General features: G+C 43.1%; 1 protein-coding gene across 1 annotated transcript in view; it reads left to right on the top strand.

Moving 5' to 3' along the window:
- The window catches only part of CPD (carboxypeptidase D), an 89031-nt gene that overhangs the window by 25146 nt on the left and 42287 nt on the right, over positions 1–21598 (top strand). The window contains exon 3 of the mRNA XM_069761154.1: positions 13256–13398. Coding sequence (XP_069617255.1) covers positions 13256–13398 — 143 coding nt within the window. The remainder of the gene's footprint in view (positions 1–13255; positions 13399–21598) is intronic.

The following is a 21598-nucleotide window of genomic DNA, read 5'->3' as shown; positions in this document are numbered from 1 at the left end:
CTAGTCCTATGATGACAATCTCCTGCTTATAAAACGCTTATTGTATTCAAATATAAAAACACAGCCAGTAAGTGGCACATCGCTGGAATCAGGGTCTTGGCCTCTACATCATGCTGCTCTCAGATTAAATGGATAACCTGCTGACAGATTCCCTTTAACGCTTACAACTTGTTGGTATTTGTAGTTTTTCTCTGTACTGTATCACCTCTCAGGTTGTGTTTTTTGATTCTCTGCCTCCTCCATATTGATGATGATGATGATTCCGATAGTTGGAGAATGTCCCAAGTCAAAATGATTTATTTGTTCCACAATGTCTGAGTTCTGACATTTCTGCTGAAAACTGATATTTACAATCTGGACAATCCTGGCTCTTTGCAATCACGGGAAACAGTCTGATCCTATTCTGATATGAAACTCTCAATTGCACAGTGTGTTGAACTGAATGGATCTTCCGTGTAGTAGATGGACAGTTTTCCAGGTCTTTGCAGTAACTGCTAGGTGAAGTTCTGTGCACGTTTGGCAGATATGGTACACTAGATAAATATGGTGTGTACACCAAAAGTATAGACCTGGGTGTATGCAGCTCTACGCCATGCAGCTCTATACATCGTCTGTTGACTCTTATTGTATTAGACATACAGTATTTTTCGGACTATTAAGACGCATCGGACCATAAGACGTACCTAGGTTTTAGAGGAGGAATTTAGAAAAAAAATTGAAGCAAAAAATCTGGTCAATTCTGTACTAATATCCCCTCCCTTGGTGTGTGTGTGTATATGTACAGTATGTATGTTCCCAATACAGGTATGCTTGGCCCATCAGATAACATTTAAAAAAGCATAATCCATTCTTCTTATCTTCCCACTGCGCTCCCTCCCAGCGTCCTTTTCTGATGCCAGCAGCTGATTTATGCTTGTAATCAGCTCATGGCAGTGATGTCATGCGCTGCTTACAAGAAGAAGACAGCTGCCAGAATACTCACTGCTCCCCATGTCGGGACTATGGGCATGTGGAACAGTGAATATTCATGATCTTTACTAGTGGGCACAGTAGACGCAGCAGCTGGCTTCCTCCAGCTGCTGGGGGATCACATGTACCCGCTACTAAAGGGAATGAATATTCACTGCTCTCCACTCCTATGGGTGTGGAAAGCAGTGAATATTCATTCTCTTTAATAACGGTCACACATGATCGCCCAGTGACCACAGGAAGCCTGCGGCTGCGACTACTATGCCTGCTATTAAAGATCAATATATATTCACTGCTATCCATGCCCATTGGAGTGGGGAGCAGTGAATATTCATTCCCTTAAGTAACAGGCACATGTGAATGCCTTCTTAAAGAGAAGTGATTATTGACTGCTCTTTACTCCCATGGACATGCAGAGCAGTGATATTCATTTCTCTTTAGCAGCAGGCACAGGTGTTAGCCGCAGCATCTGGCTCCTGCATCCTGTGACCCGCTGCTCTGCCACTGCCGCTCCCCCACCTCCCTATCCACAGCAGGTACATCCGGACTATGAGGCGCACCCCCCCATTTTTCTTCACGTTTTAGGAGAAAAAAAAAGTATGTTTTAATATCCGAAAAATACAATATACATTTTAACAATTTTTTTATTGAATAGTGTAGCATACTGCACGCTTCGATAGAGAAATAAGAAAGGAATGCTAACACATACCGTCCAGATGTATTAGAACGACAGTGGTATGTGTAAAACACAGACGTTCATGTACATTTTCAGCGTTAATGTCAAGAGCATTTGCCAGCATATATAGTTTAAGCACAACCCTATAGAGACTGGGCTGTATGGGGTTGGTAATTTCTGATGCATGAGATATATTAGTGACTGGCGGACTTGGAACAAAAATATCCAAGTAGTTCTAACCAGATTGGAAGCATACAAACTTAGGTCATATTCACACCATGATTTGGGCAAATACACGTGGTGTATAATGTATTGAAATCCTAGATTGCCATTTGCCGGTCTGGGTCAAATGTTCTAGCTTCCATCGGTGTGGAATGTGCGAGCGCATACCATTTTTTTTTTTTTTTTTTTTTTTTTTACAGTTATGGCAAAAATTAAGAGACCACTGCAAAATGTTCAGTTTGTCTGATTTTTCTCTTTATAGGTATATTTTTGAGTAAAATGTAAATTGTTCTTTTATTCTATAAACTTCTGACAACATTTCTCCGAAGTTCCACCCCCAAAATTTTGTATTTATTTTCTGAAAATGAGAAATGGTCAAAATAACAAAAAAATGCAATGCTTGCAGACCTCAAATAATGCAAAAAACTAAAAAAACAGCAAGTTCACAATCATTTAGAAACAACAATACTAATGTTTTAACTCAGGAAGAGTTCAGAAATCAATATTTTGCGGAATAACCATGATTATTAATCACGGCTTTCATATGTCTTGGCATGCTTTCCACCAGTCTTTCACACTGCTTTTGGGTGACCTTATGCCACTCCTGGTACCAAAATGTAAGCAGTTCTTCTTTGTTTGATGGCTTGTGACTATCCATCTTCCTCTTGATTACATTCCAGAGGTTTTCAGTGGGCTTCAGGTCTGGAGATTGGGCTGGCCACGACAGGGATTTGATGTGGTGGTCCTTCATCCACACCTTGTTTGATCTAGCTGTGTGGCATGGCGCATTGTCCTGCTGGAAAAACCAGTCCTCAGAGTTGGGGAACATTGCCTGAGCAGAAGGAATCAACTCTTTTTCCAAGATAACCTTGTATGTGGCTTGATTCATACATCCCCAGATCAACTCCTGGTCGTCTATTGGTGAGACTGAGACCTGGAGAGCCGCACAAGCCGCAGTGTCTTGCACCCACTGTGAAATTTGGTGGAGGATCGGTGATGATCTGGGGATGCTTCAGCAAGACTGGAATTGGGCAAGTTGTTCTTTGCGAAGTACGAATGAATCAAGCCACATACAAGGTTATCCTGGAAAAACAGTCGATTCCTTCTGCTCAGGCAATGTTCCACAACTCTGAGGACTGTTTTTTTTCAGCAGGACAATGCGCCATGCCACACAGCTAGATCAAACAAGGTGTGGATGAAGGACCATCACATCAAATCCCTGTCATGGCCAGCCCAATCTCCAGACCTGAACCCCATTGAAAACCTCTGGAATGTAATCAAGAGGAAGATGGATAGTCACGAGCCATCAAACAAAGAAGAACTGCTTACATTTTTGTACTAGGAGCGGCATAAGGTCACTCAAAAGCAGTGTGAAAGACTGGTGGAAAGCATGCCAAGACGCATGAAAGCTGTGATTAATAATCATGGTTATTCCACAAAATATTGATTTCTGAACTATTCCTGAGTTAGACATTAGTATTGTTGTTTCTAAATGATTATGAACTTGTTGTTTTTTTTTTTGTTTTTTTTTTTTGCATTATTTGAGGTCTGCAAGCAATGCATTTTTTTGTTATTTTGACCATTTCTCAGTTTCAGAAAATAAATACAAAATTTATTACTTGGAACTTCGGAGACATGTTGTCACTAGTTTATAGAATAAAAGAACAAATATACATTTTACTCAGAAATATACCTATAAAGAGAAAAATCAGACAAACTGAAAATTTTGCAGTGCTGCTGCTGCCGAAAATACACTGGTCCCATTCATTAAAGCTTATATGTTAGAATTCTGGACTTAAAAGCTTTGCAAACTTGCAATATTTTGGAGCAACTTGAGGCTGCACTAACATTTTGCGAGTTCTGGCAGTCTCACGCCATTTTCACCCAATTCTGACAAAGCAGGTGGAGTTAGGCAATGGGATGGCAACGCTGACTCGGCAAATTGATGACTAAAGATGGCGTTCCTTTCACCAGAAATCTAAAGGTACCTTCACACTGAACGATATCGCTAGCGATACGTGACGTTGCAGCGTCCTCGCTAGCGATATCGTTTAGTTTGACACACAGCAGCGATTAGGATCCTGCTGTGATGTCGTTGGTTGGAGCTAGAAGGCCAGAACTTTCTTTGGTCGCTGGCTCTCCCGCTGATTCAGCGATGTCTTCGCTGGTAACCAGGGTAAACATCGGGTTACTAAGCGCAGGGCCGCGCTTAGTAACCCGATGTTTACCCTGGTTACCATCCTAAAAGTAAAAAAAACAAACGCTTCATACTTACCTTTGGCTGTCTGTCCCCGGCGCTGTGCTTTCCTGCACTCACTGTGAGCACAGCGGCCGGAAAGCAGAGCGGTGACGTCACCGCCAGTACAGAGAAGCAGAGCGCCGGGGACAGACAGCGGAAGGTAAGTATGAAGCGTTTGTTTTTTTTTACTTTTAGGATGGTAACCAGGGTAAACATCGGGTTACTAAGCGCGGCCCTGCGCTTAGTAACCCGATGTTTACCCTGGTTACCGGCATCGTTGGTCGCTGGAGAGCTGTCTGTGTGACAGCTCTGCAGTGATCCGGATCGTTGTCTGGATCGCTGCAGCGTCGTTTAGTGTGAAGGTACCTTTACTCTAGTCCACGACTGGAGCCATTCCACTTGTCAGGCACATCAGATTCATTAAGGGGTGTGCGCATCTTGTTGAATCCAAGTCTCGATGAATCAGGGCTACAACATGCTGAGTCAGAACATGACGGCTCCGCACAGAACCGAGGGTCCGCTGTGTACAGAGCTATGGTGTTTTGGCCCCGTACTCCATGTTTTTCCAGCTGCCATGTGACCTGGTAACAGCTGATGGTGTCGGAGAGCCATCCCGACCTGTTATAGCATGGGATCCCAAATATGGGTCATCAATATCAAGTTCCTGGACAGCCCTTTCAGTGATTTCAATGTGTTGGATTCAGTGATAAAAATTAGAAATCAATGAATGCTGTAAATTAATATTGTCCGTTAGTTTGCCTATGGTAGAAGAGAAGATTACCCAATGTTTGGGCTCAGTAGAAATTCCTAAGAAGACAAAGTTCAAGGATACCGTAGAAAACTGCCCCAATCACTCACTTTAAGACTGAGATTTTCGTACCAGTCGCCCAAGATTAATATTATCCGTCTGTGTTTGCACACTGCTGTGCATTGTGTGACCATCGGTGATATCACTGTAGCTTGGCACAGGTATATTAATCTGGAGCCGATGATGAGGATTTTTTACTTCTACATATCAATATCTGCAATAATTTAAAATGTTTTCACAAGATGAAAGCTTTTCCATTCATGAAAACTTGACGTCATGAAAATGACATGTCTATAATCTACATAAGAGATTCCCGGAAGAATTCTGATATGACGTCTGCTTTACTTGAGAGCTGTTGTCGCTGGCACTTAGTTATAGATTTTGCAGTATGGGGGAAGGGACAGTCTGGTCCTGATCTTTATTCCCAGTGTCCACTGATGATTGTCTCATTGTTCAGTACTACAGAATATGTGGAAAGCGGGGCTCTGGATTAGGTAAGCCAAACCTCTGACTCCCCAGCCCTGGTCACTACTGAGCATGTACATAAAGTGCAGCACAGATTCATCTCCACTAAAAGCTGAGAGCCTTAGATCAGGAACAGAACAGACATTTATAGGACATTTCATAACTTCCCAAATTATTAAGAAAACATTTACAGCGCATCCTGCATGGTACTAATGAACCCAATTTATTATATACACTACTCACAAAAAGTTAGGGATATTTGGCTTTCGAGCAATATTTCAGGATGAACCTGGAATGCACTCTAACCTTTTCAGGTGATCTTAATATGACTGTCTGTAAACTTTTAACCCCTTATCGACTGCCGATACGCCTCTTAATGGCAGCAGTTAAGGGTACTCATGCCTCTTTTTAATAGCGCTGAGAAATAAGTGGATAGTACCTCCCCCCCCCCCCCCCCCCTTCCAGAGTCTGAATCTCTCTGAGGTCTCGGCTACCGAGGGTAGCCGAGACCCCCCCCCAGAGAACCTGATTTGGGTCAGTTTTTATCGACCCCAGTGTTGCGATCACCGTTATTAATGGAATAACAGGGACCACAAAAATAGTCAGATTTCCCATTTAATTTCTCTCTCCTCTAATGTGATCGCACATCAGAGAAGAGTGAAATGGGGTCCCCCCCGGTACCTCTGGTGTCCCTGCATAGATATGTGATAGACCATAACACAGTGATCAAAATAAAAAAAAAATAGTAAATCAACCCCCCTTTTTCCAGCCCCTTAGTTAGGTAAAAAATGAGATAAAGAAAATGTACGGTATCTATTTCCATTTTTCCATTAGGGTAGGGGTGGGTTGCGGTTAGGGTTGGAGATGGAATTGGGGGGTTCCACTGTTTAGGTTCAACAGAGGGTCTCCAAATGCGACATGGCGCCACCATTGATTCCAGCCAATTTTGCATTCAAAAAGTCAAACGGTGCTCCCTCCCTTCTGAGCTCTGCCATGCACCCAAACTGTGGCTTTTCCACAAATATGGGGTATCGACGTACTCAGGAGAATTTGCACAACTAATTTTGTGCTCCATTTTCTCCTTATAACCTTGTAAAAATAAAAAAAGTTTGGTTCCAAAGTAAATTTTTTGTGAAAAAAGTAAAAATTTTATCCTTCCACATTGCTTTAGTTCTCGTGAAGCACCTGAAGGGTTAATAAACTTAACTTCTTAAATGTGGTTTTGCGCACCTTGAGGGGTGCAGTTTTTAGAATGGTGTCACTTTTGGGTATTTTCTGTTATTTTGACCCCCCCATACTCACTTGAAATGTAAGGTGGTCCTTAAAAAAAAAAAAAAAAAGTTTTGTAAATTTTATTGTAAAAATGAGAAATCGCCGGTCAACTTTTAGCCCTTATAACGTCCGAACAAAAACAAATTACGTTTCCAAAATTGTGCTGATGTAAAGTAGACATGTGGGAAATGTTATCTATTAACTATTTTGTGTGACATATCTCTGTGATTTAAGAGTACAAAAATTAAAAGTTTGAAAATTGTGAAATTTTCAACATTTTTTTTTTTGCCAAATTTCAGTTTTTTTTTTCCATAAATAAATGCAAGTTGATATTGAAGAAATTTTACCACTAACATGAAGTACAAAATGTCATGAAAAAACAGTCTTGAGTCAGTGGGAACCGTTGAAGCGTTCTAGAGCTATAACTTTATAAAGTGACTGGTCAGAATTGTAAAAATTGGCTCGGTCACGAAGGGTACCGTCACACAGTGGCACTTTGGTCGCTAGGACGGCACGATCCGTGACGTTCCAGCGATATCCTTACGATCTCGCTGTGTCTGACACGCTACTGCGATCAGGGACCCCGCTGAGAATCGTACGTCGTAGCAGATCGTTTGAAACTTTATTTCGTCGCTAGATCTCCCGCTGACATCGCTGAATCGGCGTGTGTGACGCCGATTCAGCGATGTCTTAACTGGTAACCAGGGTAAACATCGGGTTACTAAGCGCAGGGCCGCGCTTAGCAACCCGATATTTACCCTGGTTACCAGTGTAAATGTAAAAAAAAAAAAAAAAAAACACTACATACTTACATTACCGGTGTCTGGTCATGTCCCTCGCCTTCAGCTTCCCGCACTGACTGGTGAGCGCCGGCCAGCCGTAAAGTACAGCGGTGACGTCACCGCTCTCCTTTCCGGCTGTCCGGCGCTCACTGTCAGTGCAGAGAAGCAGAGCGCCGAGGGACGCGACAGGAATGTAAGTATGTAGTGTTTTTTTTTTTTTTAAGTTTACGCTGGTAACCAGGGTAAACATCAGGTTACTAAGCGCGGCCCTGCGCTTAGTAACCCGATGTTTACCCTGGTTACCGGGGACTTCGGGATCGTTGGTCGCTGGAGAGCTGTCTGACAGCTCTCCAGCGACCAAACAGCGACGCTGCAGCGATCGACATCGTTGTCGTATTGCTGCAGCGTCGTTTTAGTGTGACGGTACCCTAAAGGGTTAATTACACGTCCAACTGTTCGGCCTTTCGGTACTTTTTGCACCACCTGCTGTTCTCTAACAATGAGCTTAATGGCAAAATTCACAACAGGCGTTTGATTCATGAACTGGTTAATACATTTTGAGGTTCAGTTGGAGTCGATATTAAACAGTTCTTCACATCATGCTGTTCACAATTTGACATCATGAGACCAAGACGATGCCTAACGATTGATGAGCAGTACATCGCCATTGCGAGGCTTCAAGCAATATGTTCTCAGACGGAAGTGGCAACTAAGCTTAGTGTCACAAAGTGTCATCATCTGGTTGCCACTTAGAGACTAGAAAAGTCCCAGAAAGGCAGAGAAGTGGACGTCCTTTGGCCACATACCACACTGATGACCGCTTCGTTGTGAACAGTGCACTTCGGACCCTGATGATGAATATCACCCAACTCCAGACACATTTAAGGAAGGTGAAAGGCACCCAAGTGTCACATCAGATCATTCTAATCCATTTACATCAGCGTGGCCCGTGCGCTAGACGACCTGCAAGGATACCTGACCAGACCACCAGGCACAAGCGTCATCATCCTGCATGGGCCAGGGAGCATCTACGCAGAACGAAGGACCAGTGGGTCTCACTGTTGAAAGTCGATTCACACTGAGCAGAAACGATGGCTGCCAATGATGTTGGAGACCTCAAGCAGTGGTGGTTATATAGTTAGCAGGTATGTCTGTTCAATGCAGAACTGCCCTACACTTTAATGTTGCAGTGATAAGCCCCTACTACGGGAGTAATATCATTAATCCAGTCATTGTGCCTCAGCATGACAACACATGCCTAATTTCATGTTCATGGAAGACAATGCTCCAGCTCATCGAGGTCTGATCATTAGGGAAAGGCTGCTGGAGACTGGGGTACCTCAAATGGACCGGCCTGCACTGTCTCCAGACTTGAATCCAGTACAAAACCTATGGGATCAGCTGTGTCGCCATGTAGAGGCTTTTAACCCTGTACCCCATAGCATCAATAACCTGAAGGCTGCCCTTCCAGAAGAGTGGGATGCCATGCCTCAGCAGACAATCACTCCACTTGATGTCGTTGTCAGCTGTAATGTTCAAGGCCATATGACAGGTTATTAAGACATTGACATTTTTTGTTGGGGTATACCCACCACTGTTGGCTTTTGTTTCAATAAATTGTTTGAGATGAGGAAATCGCCATTGCATGCTTCTATTTAATGCCCTACTATCACTGTATCGTGAACTTTCTACGTTTTCTATAAACCCCCAAAAGCCAAGCATCTCTATATTTTTGTGAGTAGTGTATTTTAGGAGTTGGAGTCTGTCCATTTTATACTGTCTCCACCAAAATAAACACTGACTCCAACTCCATTACTCCGACACAACAGCAGTTGGGGAAAGCATGGCTTAGGTCCCCCTTGTAGAATAGGGAAAGTCTGCCAAACTCTGATTTTTGGCAGGACCCGCCATCCATTTGATGTGTATGTAGGACTCACAGAGCTCCTCAGACCAATGATGTCGGGGGGGAGAGAAGGACCGAGCAGCTGTAAAGCTAATGTCCGATTCTTTATTTTTCTATTGGGGCATTAAATTTTCTCCTTTCACCATTGAAAATGCATGAATGCTTGGCAAGTAGACTTTAGTTTGGGGGAGTTGCAGGCCACAGTTGGCAGGTAACTATCTCGGGTATGGCCAGCTTTAAGATGACGTCCATAATGTTAGAGCTGAATTTGGCTGAGTTGGCAGATTTGTCCATCGGACCCCTGCCTTTGGCACATAACTACATCCCCATCTTCTCCAGTATAGATGATGTATCGCGTGGCACTGGCTTACCTAGTATATAAAATCCTTATGTCTTTATACCAAGGACAGAATATTTTTTCCCAAGTCGTAATAATAAAGTAAATAGTAAAAGCTATTACCACGCCACTGCCAATATTTGCTTGTGCAGTAAAAAGGGCCAAATGTTCCATCATGCTCTGTCATAGTGGCGAGATCTGGCCTCACCTCATTTATGTCCCAAATTATGTTTGCCGTCTCAGCTCTGCCCTAGGTAAGGTTGGCACAACATGTAAACTTTATTCAGGCTCATAATAATTTCTCTGTGCCAATGACAATCTAATAACGATAAGATACATATTTTTTTTCCCTGTCGCCACTCATTTGTGTGTGGCTTATCTCATTCATTAATGCCGGATGCGTTGCTGATGTTGTTTGACATGAATAGTGTGCCATGTCCCGATACTACAACCTTTTTTAGCCATTGGTCACAATTGTCCATTATGTGGAGGCAACAAAGGGAATCTGTGTAGAAGAACAACATCTGTCCCAGCGAATGTGAAGAGCATTGTCATAGGAGATTGGAGCATGGAAATCTATATAATGAGGAGTTTTATTATTATTGGTGGAAATGTGCAGATATTAGGAAATGACCAGATTCATGCAGTAAGCAAATGGATAGTATTGAAGATATAGCTAAAAGGTCTTCAGTCTTCCTCTATCTGATTGATACCTAATACCGGAGACTTCTCATCCTGTCAGGAAAGATCCCAAATGAAACATCCGTATGCAAAGCTGATGGCATACGGACAGTACACGGACCAGTGCAAGTCAGTGACTAGTTTATATGGATGTTTTTACAGATTCACCGATGGCCTGCATGTAAGAAATTGCAGCTTGCACTACTTTGATGATACTCCCATTATAAGTCAATGGTTGTGATCCGTTTTTCACACATCCAGATAAACATCTGTCATGCGTTTTTAAAGAATCCATTGCAATTAAGATAGGAAACGGTATTTGAACTTCTAATACTTTCTAATTTGATGTAAAAAAAAAAAAAAAATTAGATGCCATGCAGAAGTAAAAAAACGACACATGGATGACGTTCGACTCCTCAATTTCCATGACTCCGACTCCACCAAAATGGACTCCGACTCCACAGCCCTGGATGACAATGCTTTTGCCATCTGTTTGTTTTTCTGCAGGAATAATTAGAATCTGGCCAATTGCTAAGTGACACCGTGCTTGCACACGTACCAGTGTACCCTGGGATGGGCTCCCAACCTATATTTTCCCATTTGCCCTATTCACTGGATTGGGCCAACACTGTTCTTTTGGGCTCTATCTGGCTGTGTCTAGCCGCGCAGGAAAGCTCTGCGTGTTCCTTACAGACGGCCATCACAGCATTATTATTTGGTGACTAAATGAGAAAAATAAATTTTCCCATCTCAGTTGTTTGTTTTTATCTGTTACAGTGATCATTATAAAAAAAAAAAAAAAAAACCAGCTCAAAATGTACAAAAATAATTTTTTTGTCATTCAAAATAATCAGTGACCCAATATAGCCATCCTTCTTTTCAATAAGTAATAATCCTTCCATTCGTGGAGGCTATCCTTTTTTTAATCTGTTGACTGTCAACTTTTTGGGCAGCACCAAGCACGGCCTCCAAGGCACTGATCAGAGAGGAGACTGTTCTCCTTCACTGTAAAGCTATGTGTGCACATTGAGTATTTCTGCAAGGTTTCTGCATCTCTTGGCAGGAAAAACGGTGCGGAAAAAATGTGGGGTTGATGTCACCTTTGTATTGTCAGGTGACATCAAGTCCACAGGTTAGTAACCCCATAGCGATATTGTATAAAAAACACACACCAAGAATAAAGTCGTTTATTTGAAATAACGACACTCCTTTACCATACCTACCGGACGCCTAATCCACCGAAGCCAACGTTTCCTACAACAAAAATAAAATGATCAACCACAATATACCTCACCTGTCCGCAGAGAAGATAATCCATAATGTCCCACAACAATCCTGGTCACTTTGAAAGCAGTCACATCAGTGATGTGACTGCCTTTAAAGACATCTGGCAATACACTAACAGGAGGTAATTGCTCCCGCAGGGTATCACTGAGCTTCCATGAGAGTTCACCAGAGTTCATCTGCTCCGGTGATCTTCTTTACGGCAACACTGCAGCGGGGGAAACTTCTTCTGTCTGGGGGAATGTGCTGTAGACAGATGAGACCATAGTTGAACTTTTTTGCCACCAAAGTAAACGCTATATGGTGCCAAACCAGCATAACTCATAATAACCCCAAGAACACCATCCCCACAGTGAAACATGGCGGTAGCGGAATCATGCTGTGGGGATGGGGACAGGGGAAATGGTCCAAGTCGAGGGGAAGATGGATGGTCCGAAATACAGGGATTTTCTTGAGCAAAAGCTGTCCTGTCAGTGATTTGAGACTGGGGCCGGGGTTCACCTTCCAACAAGACAATGACCCAAAGCATACTGATAAAACAACTCTCGAGTGGCTTATGGGGAACAAGTAAATGTTTTGGAGTGTCCTAAGCAAAGCCCAGACATTGGGGGGAACCTGTCAGCAGATTTGTGCTCCATAACCTACAGACATTAATCAGGTCGGCGTCGTTATACTGATTAAAATGATGCTTTAGTGGATGAAAACCGTCTTGTGGTTGTTTAATCTTTATTTTAAGTTTTGAGGTAATGATGTGCTCCAGGGCAGCCTATGGGAAAGGCGGGTGTGGGGGGTCTTCATGTAGTGCTCTGATTAGGCATTCATCTGTATGGCTTCTGACAGGTCACTGATCCCTCAGTGACCTGCTCCCTATTTTACATAATATTCTATGTATTGTAAAAAAAAACAAGCAAAAAGCACGTTCAGTAAGCAGGCAGCTGCACTGCAGCATGATCGCATGTAAAATGTGCTTATATTTCTTTTGCCTGTTGAAGGTGTTTTTTTCCTCAATATATAGAATATTCATGCATGCACAGGCCGCCCTGGAGAACGAGCATATCATTAACTCAAGACTGAAAATAAAGATTAAACAACCACAAGACGGATTTCATCATCAGGTATCATTGTAATCAGTATAACGGCGCCGCCCTGACACTGTCTGTAGATTACTGTGCACAATCCTGCTGACAGGTTCCCTTTAATCCAATTGAGAATCTGTGGTCAGACTTGAAGATTGCTGTTCACCAGAGGAAACCATCTAACTTGAGAGGCAGAGCAGTTTTGCCTTGAGGAATGGGCAAAAATCCCAGTGGCCAGATGTGGAAAGCTCAGAGAGACTTATCCAAAGCTATTTGCAGCTGTGATTACCGCTAAAGGAGGCTCTACAAAGTGCTACAAGGGGGGGTGAATAGTTCTGCACACTGAAGTGTTCACAGTTGTAGGCATGTTGTTTACATGAACTGATGCAAACCCTCAAACTGTGAAATTCTAGGTTGAGGGCGAAAAACACGCAAAAATGCCAAGGGGGTGACTACTTTAGCAAGCAACTGTACATATAAAGTATAGGACAGTGACCCTAAGATGAATGGTAAATAGTATTGTGTTCTCTGGTCTCTACAGGTGGGATGCAGGATTACAATTATGTATGGGGAAATTGCCTGGAAGTCACATTTGAACTGTCCTGCTGCAAGTATCCGCCAGCTTCTGATCTGGCTCAAGAATGGGACAATAACCGAGAATCTCTTCTCAAGTTCATGGAGATGGTAAGTCCACGCTTTTACTTATTTTAATTTGTTTTCCTTTACTCTACAAAAGACAATAGAGTCGTAATCGAATTCCAAGATTTTATTCTTTGCCTAACTTGTCTTTAACCCCTTCATGACCCAGCCTATTTTGACCTTAAAGACCTTGCCGTTTTTTGCAGTTCTGACCAGTGTCCCTTTATGAGGTAATAACTCAGGAACGCTTCAATGGATCCTAGCGGTTCTGAGATTTGTTTTTTCGTGACATATTGGGCTTCATGTTAGTGGTAAATTTAGGTCAATAAATTCTGTTTATTTGTGATAAAAACGGAAATTTGGCGAAAATTTTGAAAATTTTGCAATTTTCACATTTTGAATTTTTATTCTGTTAAACCAGAGAGTTATGTGACACAAAATAGTTAATAAATAACATTTCCCACACATCTACTTTACATCAGCACAATTTTGGAAACAAATTTTTTTCTTGTAGGAAGTTATAAGGGTTACAATTTGACCAGCGATTTCTCATTTTTACAACGAAATTTACAAAACCATTTTTTTTAGGGACCACCTCACATTTGAAGTCAGTTTGAGGGGTCTATATGGCTGAAAATACCCAAAAGTGACACCATTCTAAAAACTGCACCCCTCAAGGTGCTCAAAACCACATTTAAGAAGTTTATTAACCCTTCAGGTGCTTCACAGCAGCAGAAGCAACATGGAAGGAAAAAATGAACATTTAACTTTTTAGTCACAAAAATGATTTTTCAGCAACAATTTTTTTATTTTCCCAATGGTAAAAGGAGAAACTGAACAACGAAAGTTGTTGTCCAATTTGTCCTGTGTACGCTGATACCTCATATGTGGGGGTAAACCACTGTTTGGGCGCACGGCAGGGCTTGGAAGGGAAGGAGCGCCATTTGACTTTTTGAATGAAAAATTGGCTGCACTCTTTAGCGGACTTTTTGAATACAAGATTGGCTGGAATCAATGGTGGCGCCATGTTGCGTTTGGAGACCCCCTGATGTGCCTAAACAGTGGAAACCCCTCAATTCTGACGCCAACACTAACCCCAACACACCCCTAACCCTTATCCCAACTGTAGCCGTAACCCTAATCACAACCCTAACCCCCCCTGACGAAGGACACAGTCCGAAACGCGCGTCGGTGTGCGCTGTATCTGGAGGATCGGGCGGCTTCAGGAGGAGGTAATTGGATATCTTTTGCCATTAGTACCTTGCTTCCTGGTACTCTTTGTTCTGGGCTTTGCCTTTTTAGTATATGGCTCTGGCGCTTTTGGATCAATGCGCCATTCAATCTGCACATATGCACATTGCACTTTGCTTCTTTTCACGTTTTGGTGATATAGACCTGATTGCCCTCTAACACTATAGTATACTCTGACATATCTACTATATGCGTCGGTTTTACCGGCTTCTCTGACCTTACATACTTTCTCTTTTTGGCATTTTTATTGTAGTATACCAGCATAGTTTTCCACTACACCATTCTTTTAACATCCATACGTACACTTATTTACCTTACCCTTAGTTTTATTATATACACTCTGCATTTATTATTTTTTATTCTTGGTTTTTTCACATATCTATATATATAATTGTCTAAGGGTTTTTCTGTCTGTCTTTCTGTCTGTCTGTCCTGGAAATCCCGTGTCTCTGATTGGCGGCCTCGACCAATCAGCGACGGGCACAGTATCGACGTAGAAATCCCGCGTCTCTGATTGGTCGAGGCTTGGCGGCCTCGACCAATCAGCGATGGGCACAGCGACGATGATGTCATAAAGGACGTAGAATCCCGCGTCTCTGATTGGTCGAGGCTTGGCGGCCTCGACCAATCAGCAACGGACACAGCGACGATGATGTCATAATGGTTGCCATGGCGACGATGATTTCATAATGGTTGCCTCGACCAATCAGCGACGGGCACAGTCTGCCGCGAATTCTGGAATCATCATTGTCCATATACTATGGGGACATGCATATTCTAGAATACCCGATGCGTTAGAATCGGGCCACAATCTAGTATTGCTTATACTTTGATTATACTATATATATACATATATATTTTACTTACATTTTTTTCACTTTTTTCACATTTTTTCATATATATATATATATATATATATATATATATATATATATACACTCTTTTCATACAGTATTATTCATATTTTTCTTATATATATATTTTGTACGTACGTATGCTACCTCGCACTATCTATGCAGAGGCAGACATTTGAGCATCGGAGTATTTATCATTAGTATTACTATTTTTTATATAATTACCTCACCTCCTGTGGTGTCCGTTCCCGCTATAAATATATATTTTTTTATATTTTTTATTATTGTTGTATATTTATTTTTTGTATTATGTCCCCTCCAGTTACAGGCACAGATTGTTGTTACCAATTATTGCCCAAATAAATATGTATATTCATACTATTTTTTAATAAAGGCATTTTATTTGACTGTCAAATTTGAAAAGACGAAGTCAAACGATAAGTATTACATCCATCTTTATATTATTATTAATCTTATTTTCTTATTAGCCCTTTCTTTGATACTGTACCTGTATTTATCTATATATTGACTTCCATACGTAGGTTCTTCTTTTGTTACCATGTCACGTTTGGAGAGCCCCCGTGTGCCTAAAAATTGGAGCTCCCCCACAAGTGACCCCATTTTGGAAACTAGACCCCCCCAAGGAACTTATCTAGATGCCTAGTGAGCACTTTAAACCCTCAGCTGTTTCACAAATTGATCCGTAAAAATGAAAAAGTACTTTTTTTTCACAAAAAATTTCTTTTCGACTCAATTTTTTCTTTTTCCCATGGGCAATAGGATAAAATGGATCCTAAAATTTGTTGAGCAATTTCTCCCGAGTACGCCAATACCTCATATGTGGGGGTAAACCACTGTTTGGGCACACGGCAGGGCTCGGAAGGGAAGGCGCGCATTTTGACTTTTTGAATGGAAAATTAGCTCCAATTGTTAGCGGACACCATGTCGCGTTTGGAGAGCCCCCTGTGTGCCTATGCATTGGAGCTCCCCCACAAGTGACCCCATTTTGGAAACTAGACCCCCCCAAGGAACTTATCTAGATGCATACTGAGCACTTTAAACCCCCAGGTGCTTCACAGAAGTTTATAATGCAGAGCCATGAAAATAAAAAATAATTTTTCTTTTCTCAAAAATGATTTTTTTAGCCTGGAATTTCCTATTTTGCCAATGGTAATAGGAGAAATTGGACCACAAATGTTGTTGTCCAGTTTGTCCTGAGTACGCAGATACCCCATATGTGGGGGTAAACCACTGTTTGGGCGCACGGCAGGGCTCAGAAGGGAAGGCACGCCATTTGGCTTTTTAAATGGAAAATTAGCTCCAATCATTTGCGGACACCATGTCGCGTTTGGAGAGCCCCTGTGTGCTTAAACATTGGAGATCCCCCACAAATGACCCCATTTTGGAAACTAGACCCCCAAAGGAACTAATCTAGATGTGTGGTGAGCACTTTGAACCCCCAAGTGCTTCACAGACGTTTACAACGCAGAGCCGTGAAAATAAAAAATCATTTTTCTTTCCTCAAAAATGATGTTTTAGCAAGCAATTTTTTATTTTCTCAAGGGTAACAGGAGAAACTGGACCCCAGTAATTGTTGCGCAGTTTGTCCTGAGTATGCTGGTACCCCATATGTGGGGGTAAACCACTGTTTGGGCACACGTCGGGGCTCGGAAGTGAGGGAGCACCATTTGACTTTTTGAATACAAGATTGGCTGGAATCAATGGTGGCGCCATGTTGCGTTTGGAGACCCCCTGATGTGCCTAAACAGTGGAAACCCCTCAATTCTGACGCCAACACTAACCCCAACACACCCCTAACCCTTATCCCAACTGTAGCCGTAACCCTAATCACAACCCTAACCACAACACACCCCTAACCACAACCCTAACCCCAACACACCCCTAACCACAACCCTAATTCCAACCCAACCCTAATCCTAAGGCTATGTGCCAACGTTGCGGATTCGTGTGAGATATTTCCGCACCATTTTTGAAAAATCCGCGGGTAAAAGGCACTGCGTTTTACCTGCGGATTTACCGCGGATTGCCAGTGTTTTTTGTGCGGATTTCACCTGTGGATTCCTATTGAGGAACAGATGTAAAACGCTGCGGAATCCGCACAAAGAATTGACATGCTGCGGAAAATACAACGCAGCGTTTCCGCGTGGTATTTTCCGCACCATGGGCACAGCGGATTTGGTTTTCCATATGTTTACATGGTACTGTAAACCTGATGGAACACTGCTGCGGATCCGCAGCCAAATCCGCACCATGTGCACATAGCCTAATTCTAAAGGTATGTGCACACGCTGCGGATCCGCAGCAGTTTCCCATGAGTTTACAGTTCAATGTAAACCTATGGGAAACAAAAATCACTGTACACATGCTGCAGAAAAACTGCACGGAAACGCAGCGGTTTACATTCCGCAGCATGTCACTTCTTTCTGCTTATTCCGCAGCAGTTTTACAACTGCTCCAATAGAAAATCGCAGTTGTAAAACCGCAGTGAAATGCGCAGAAAAACCACGGTAAATCCACAGCGGTTTAGCACTGCGGATTTATCAAATCCTCTGCGGAAAAATCCGCAGAGGACCAGAATACGTGTGCACAACCCTAACCCTACCCCTAACCCTACCCCTAACCCTACTCCTACCCCTAACCCTAGTTCTTACCCCAACCTTAGTGGTAAAAAAAAAATTCTTTATTTTTTTTTATTGTCCCTACCTATGGGGGTGACAAAGGGGGGGGTCATTTACTATTTTTTTTATTTTGATCACTAAGAGGTTATATCTCAGTGATCAAAATTCACTCTGGAATGAATCTGCCGGCCGGCAGATTCGGCGGGCGCACTGCACATGCGCCCGCCATTTTGGAAGATGGCGGCGCCCAGGAAAGAAGACAGACGGACCCCGGGAGGCTCGGTAAGTATAAGGGGGGGGGGAGAGATCAGGGCACGGGGGGGGCGTCGGAGCACGGGGGGGTGGTTGATCGGAGCATGGGGGGGGTGGATCGAAACACGGGAGGGTGGATTGGAGCACGGGGTGGAGGATCGCTGTGCGGGGGGGTGGATCGGAGCACGGGGGGGTGGATCGGAGTGCGTGGGGTTTTATTGGAGAACGGGGGGTGGATCGGAGTGCGTGGGGTTTGATTGGAGAACGGGGGGTGTGATTGGGAGACCCCCCATTGGAAAAGGTCTATTGGTCTCCGTCCCATGCCGTGCTCTCAATAAGCACAAGAATCTATAACAAGAAGAGAGACAGCAATTGGGTGAGATCATGCCATTTTTCTTGTCTAGTGCACGTTTAAACATGAGCACCAAATTGTTTTTAAAGTACACATAATTTTAGAGGTATACATATTAAATGTTAAGTTTTAGAGTCTAGTGGCTGGCTATGCTGGGTTGTTAGCTGCCTTACCTAAATTCTATCAATTTGTTAAATGTACAACACGTGACAAAATTACGTTGGACTAAAGGTACCGTCACACTAAGCGACGCTGCAGCGATACCGACAACGATCCGGATCGCTGCAGCGTCGCTGTTTGGTCGCTGGAGAGCTGTCACACAGACCGCTCTCCAGCGACCAACGATCCCGAGGTCCCCGGTAACCAGGGTAAACATCGGGTAACTAAGCGCAGGGCCGCGCTTAGTAACCCGATGTTTACCCTGGTTACCATCGTAAAAAAACAAACAGTACATACTTACATTCAGCTGTCTGTCCCTTGCCGTCTGTTTGCTGCACTGACTGCTGGCCGTAAAGTGAAAGCAGAGCACAGCCACAGCGGTGAGTCACCGCTGTGTGACTCACCGCTGTGCTGTGCTTTCACTTTCACTTTACGGCCAGCAGTCAGTGCATCAAACAGACGGCAAGGGACAGACAGCTGAATGTAAGTATGTACTGTTTGTTTTTTTACGATGGTAACCAGGGTAAACATCGGGTTACTAAGCGCGGCCCTGCGCTTAGTTACCCGATGTTTACCCTGGTTACCAGTGAAGACATCGCTGAATCGGTGTCACACACACCGATTCAGCGATGTCTGCGGGGAGTCCAGCGACGAAATAAAGTTCTGGACTTTCTTCCCCGACCAGCGATCTCCCAGCAGGGGCCTGATCGCTGCTGCCTGTCACACTGGACGATATCGCTAGCGAGGACGCTGCAACGTCACGGATCGCTAGCGATATCGTCTAGTGTGACAGTACCTTTACTCTATGCGAATGTCAAGAATGCTTATTCATCGTCTACCCTGCCGCCCTTGGGGAAATCTGATCACAATCTTGTACTATTGTCACCAGTCTACCAACCTGTTGTTAGTACACAGCCTCCTAAGATTAAATCAGTTAGAATGTGGAATCCAACAAATGAACAGGCTTTACAGGATTGCTTTCATCTTACAGACTGGGATGTGCTGCTTGGGACAATGGACGAGTATACAAATGTTAATGAAGTGGTTGGTAGAGTGACTGACTACATTAACTTCTGCACTGATATGTTGGTGCCGACTAAAAAGATTAGGTGTTTTGCAAACAACAAGCCATGGATAACAAAGGAATTGAAGCATTTGCTCAACAGGAAAAAAAAGGCATTTAAACTGGGTGACAAAGAGGAAATTAAAATGATACAGCATGAATTGAAGCATAAAATAAAGGAGGCCCAGGAAGCCTTCAGAATTAAACTTGAAAAGAAACTGTCCCACAATAATACCAGAGAGGTTTGGGCAGGAATGAAATTACTGACTGGGCTTAAGCTGAGGCTTGAAAATGATCCAGGAACAATGGACAAGGCTAATGAGATGAATGAGTATTTCAACAGGTTCAGCAGTACATGTGTACATGTGCCAACTGATAGTGGAGGGGACCTGGGTGCAAATTCTGCAACATCGATATTGGAGGATGAGCAGACCAATTTTAGAGTATCCGAAAATGATGTGAGGAGGCAGTTTAAGTCACTTAACATTGGTAAAGCTGCAGGACCTGATGGACTCAGCTCACGTGTCCTTAAAGTTTGTGCAGACCAGCTGTGTACTGTCTTTACACGCCTATTTAATGGAAGTATACAAACACAGAGGGTACCGGTGTTATGGAAAACTTCCTGTCTGGTGCCGGTACCCAAGACTTCTTCTCCTGCAACCCTAAATGACTATCGTCCTGTAGCCTTAACATCTCATGCTATGAAGGCCTTGGAAAGATTAGTGCTTGCTCACTTAAGACCGAGGGTCAATGCTTTTATTGATCCCCTTCAGTTTGCTTACCGACATAGATTGGGGGTGGATGATGCTATTCTTTCTCTGTTACATAGGGTACATTCATTTCTGGAGAATGACGGAGCCACGGTGCGAGCGATGTTCTTCGATTTCTCGAGTGCATTTAACTCCCTGCAGCCACTTTTACTACACAAAAAGATGACTGATATGAAGGTGGAGGAGGGGATGAGAAATTGGATAACTGACTACCTATCAGATCGGCCACAGTTTGTACAGATGGGAGCAGTGGTGTCAAGCAGATTATTGAGCAGTGTAGGTGCCCCCCAGGGAACGGTGCTTGCGCCCTTTCTATTCACACTGTATACTTCAGACTTTCAGTATAAATCTGAACTTTGCCATCTTCAAAAATTTTCGGATGACTCTGTGGTTGTGGGATGCATTAGGGGAGATCAGGGGGATGAGGAATATAGAAGGGTGGTGTCGAATTTCGTGGATTGGTGCAATGGTAACTATCTGCAGCTAAATGTTAAGAAAACCAAGGAGTTGGTGGCCAACTATAGCAGGATAAAGTTGGAATGCTTACCGATCACTATTGCTGGTCAGGAGGTAGAGCAGGTGGAGAGTTACAAATATTTGGGGGTCCATTTGGATAGCAAACTGGACTGGAGATGCCACTCAGAGTTTGTCTACAAGAAGGGGATGAGCAGACTGTATTTCCTAAGGAAACTGAGGTCTTTTAATGTGTGTAGCAAAATGTTAGAAATGTTCTACCAATCTGTGGTGGCAAGTGCCATCTTTTTTGCAATCACGTGCTGGGGTAGTAGTGTGCGGGCCTCTGATGCTAATAAGCTGAATAAGATTATTAAGAAGGCAAGTTCTGCTGTGGGCTACAATCTGGACACTTTTGGGGAGGTAGTGGAGAGAATAACTCTGAGAAAGTG

Source organism: Ranitomeya imitator, chromosome 3 (assembly GCF_032444005.1).
Source record: "Ranitomeya imitator isolate aRanImi1 chromosome 3, aRanImi1.pri, whole genome shotgun sequence".
Classification (NCBI taxonomy): domain Eukaryota; kingdom Metazoa; phylum Chordata; class Amphibia; order Anura; family Dendrobatidae; genus Ranitomeya; species Ranitomeya imitator.
The sequence above is the reverse complement of the archived record's forward strand: the minus strand, read 5'-3'. Positions and strand labels throughout refer to the sequence as shown.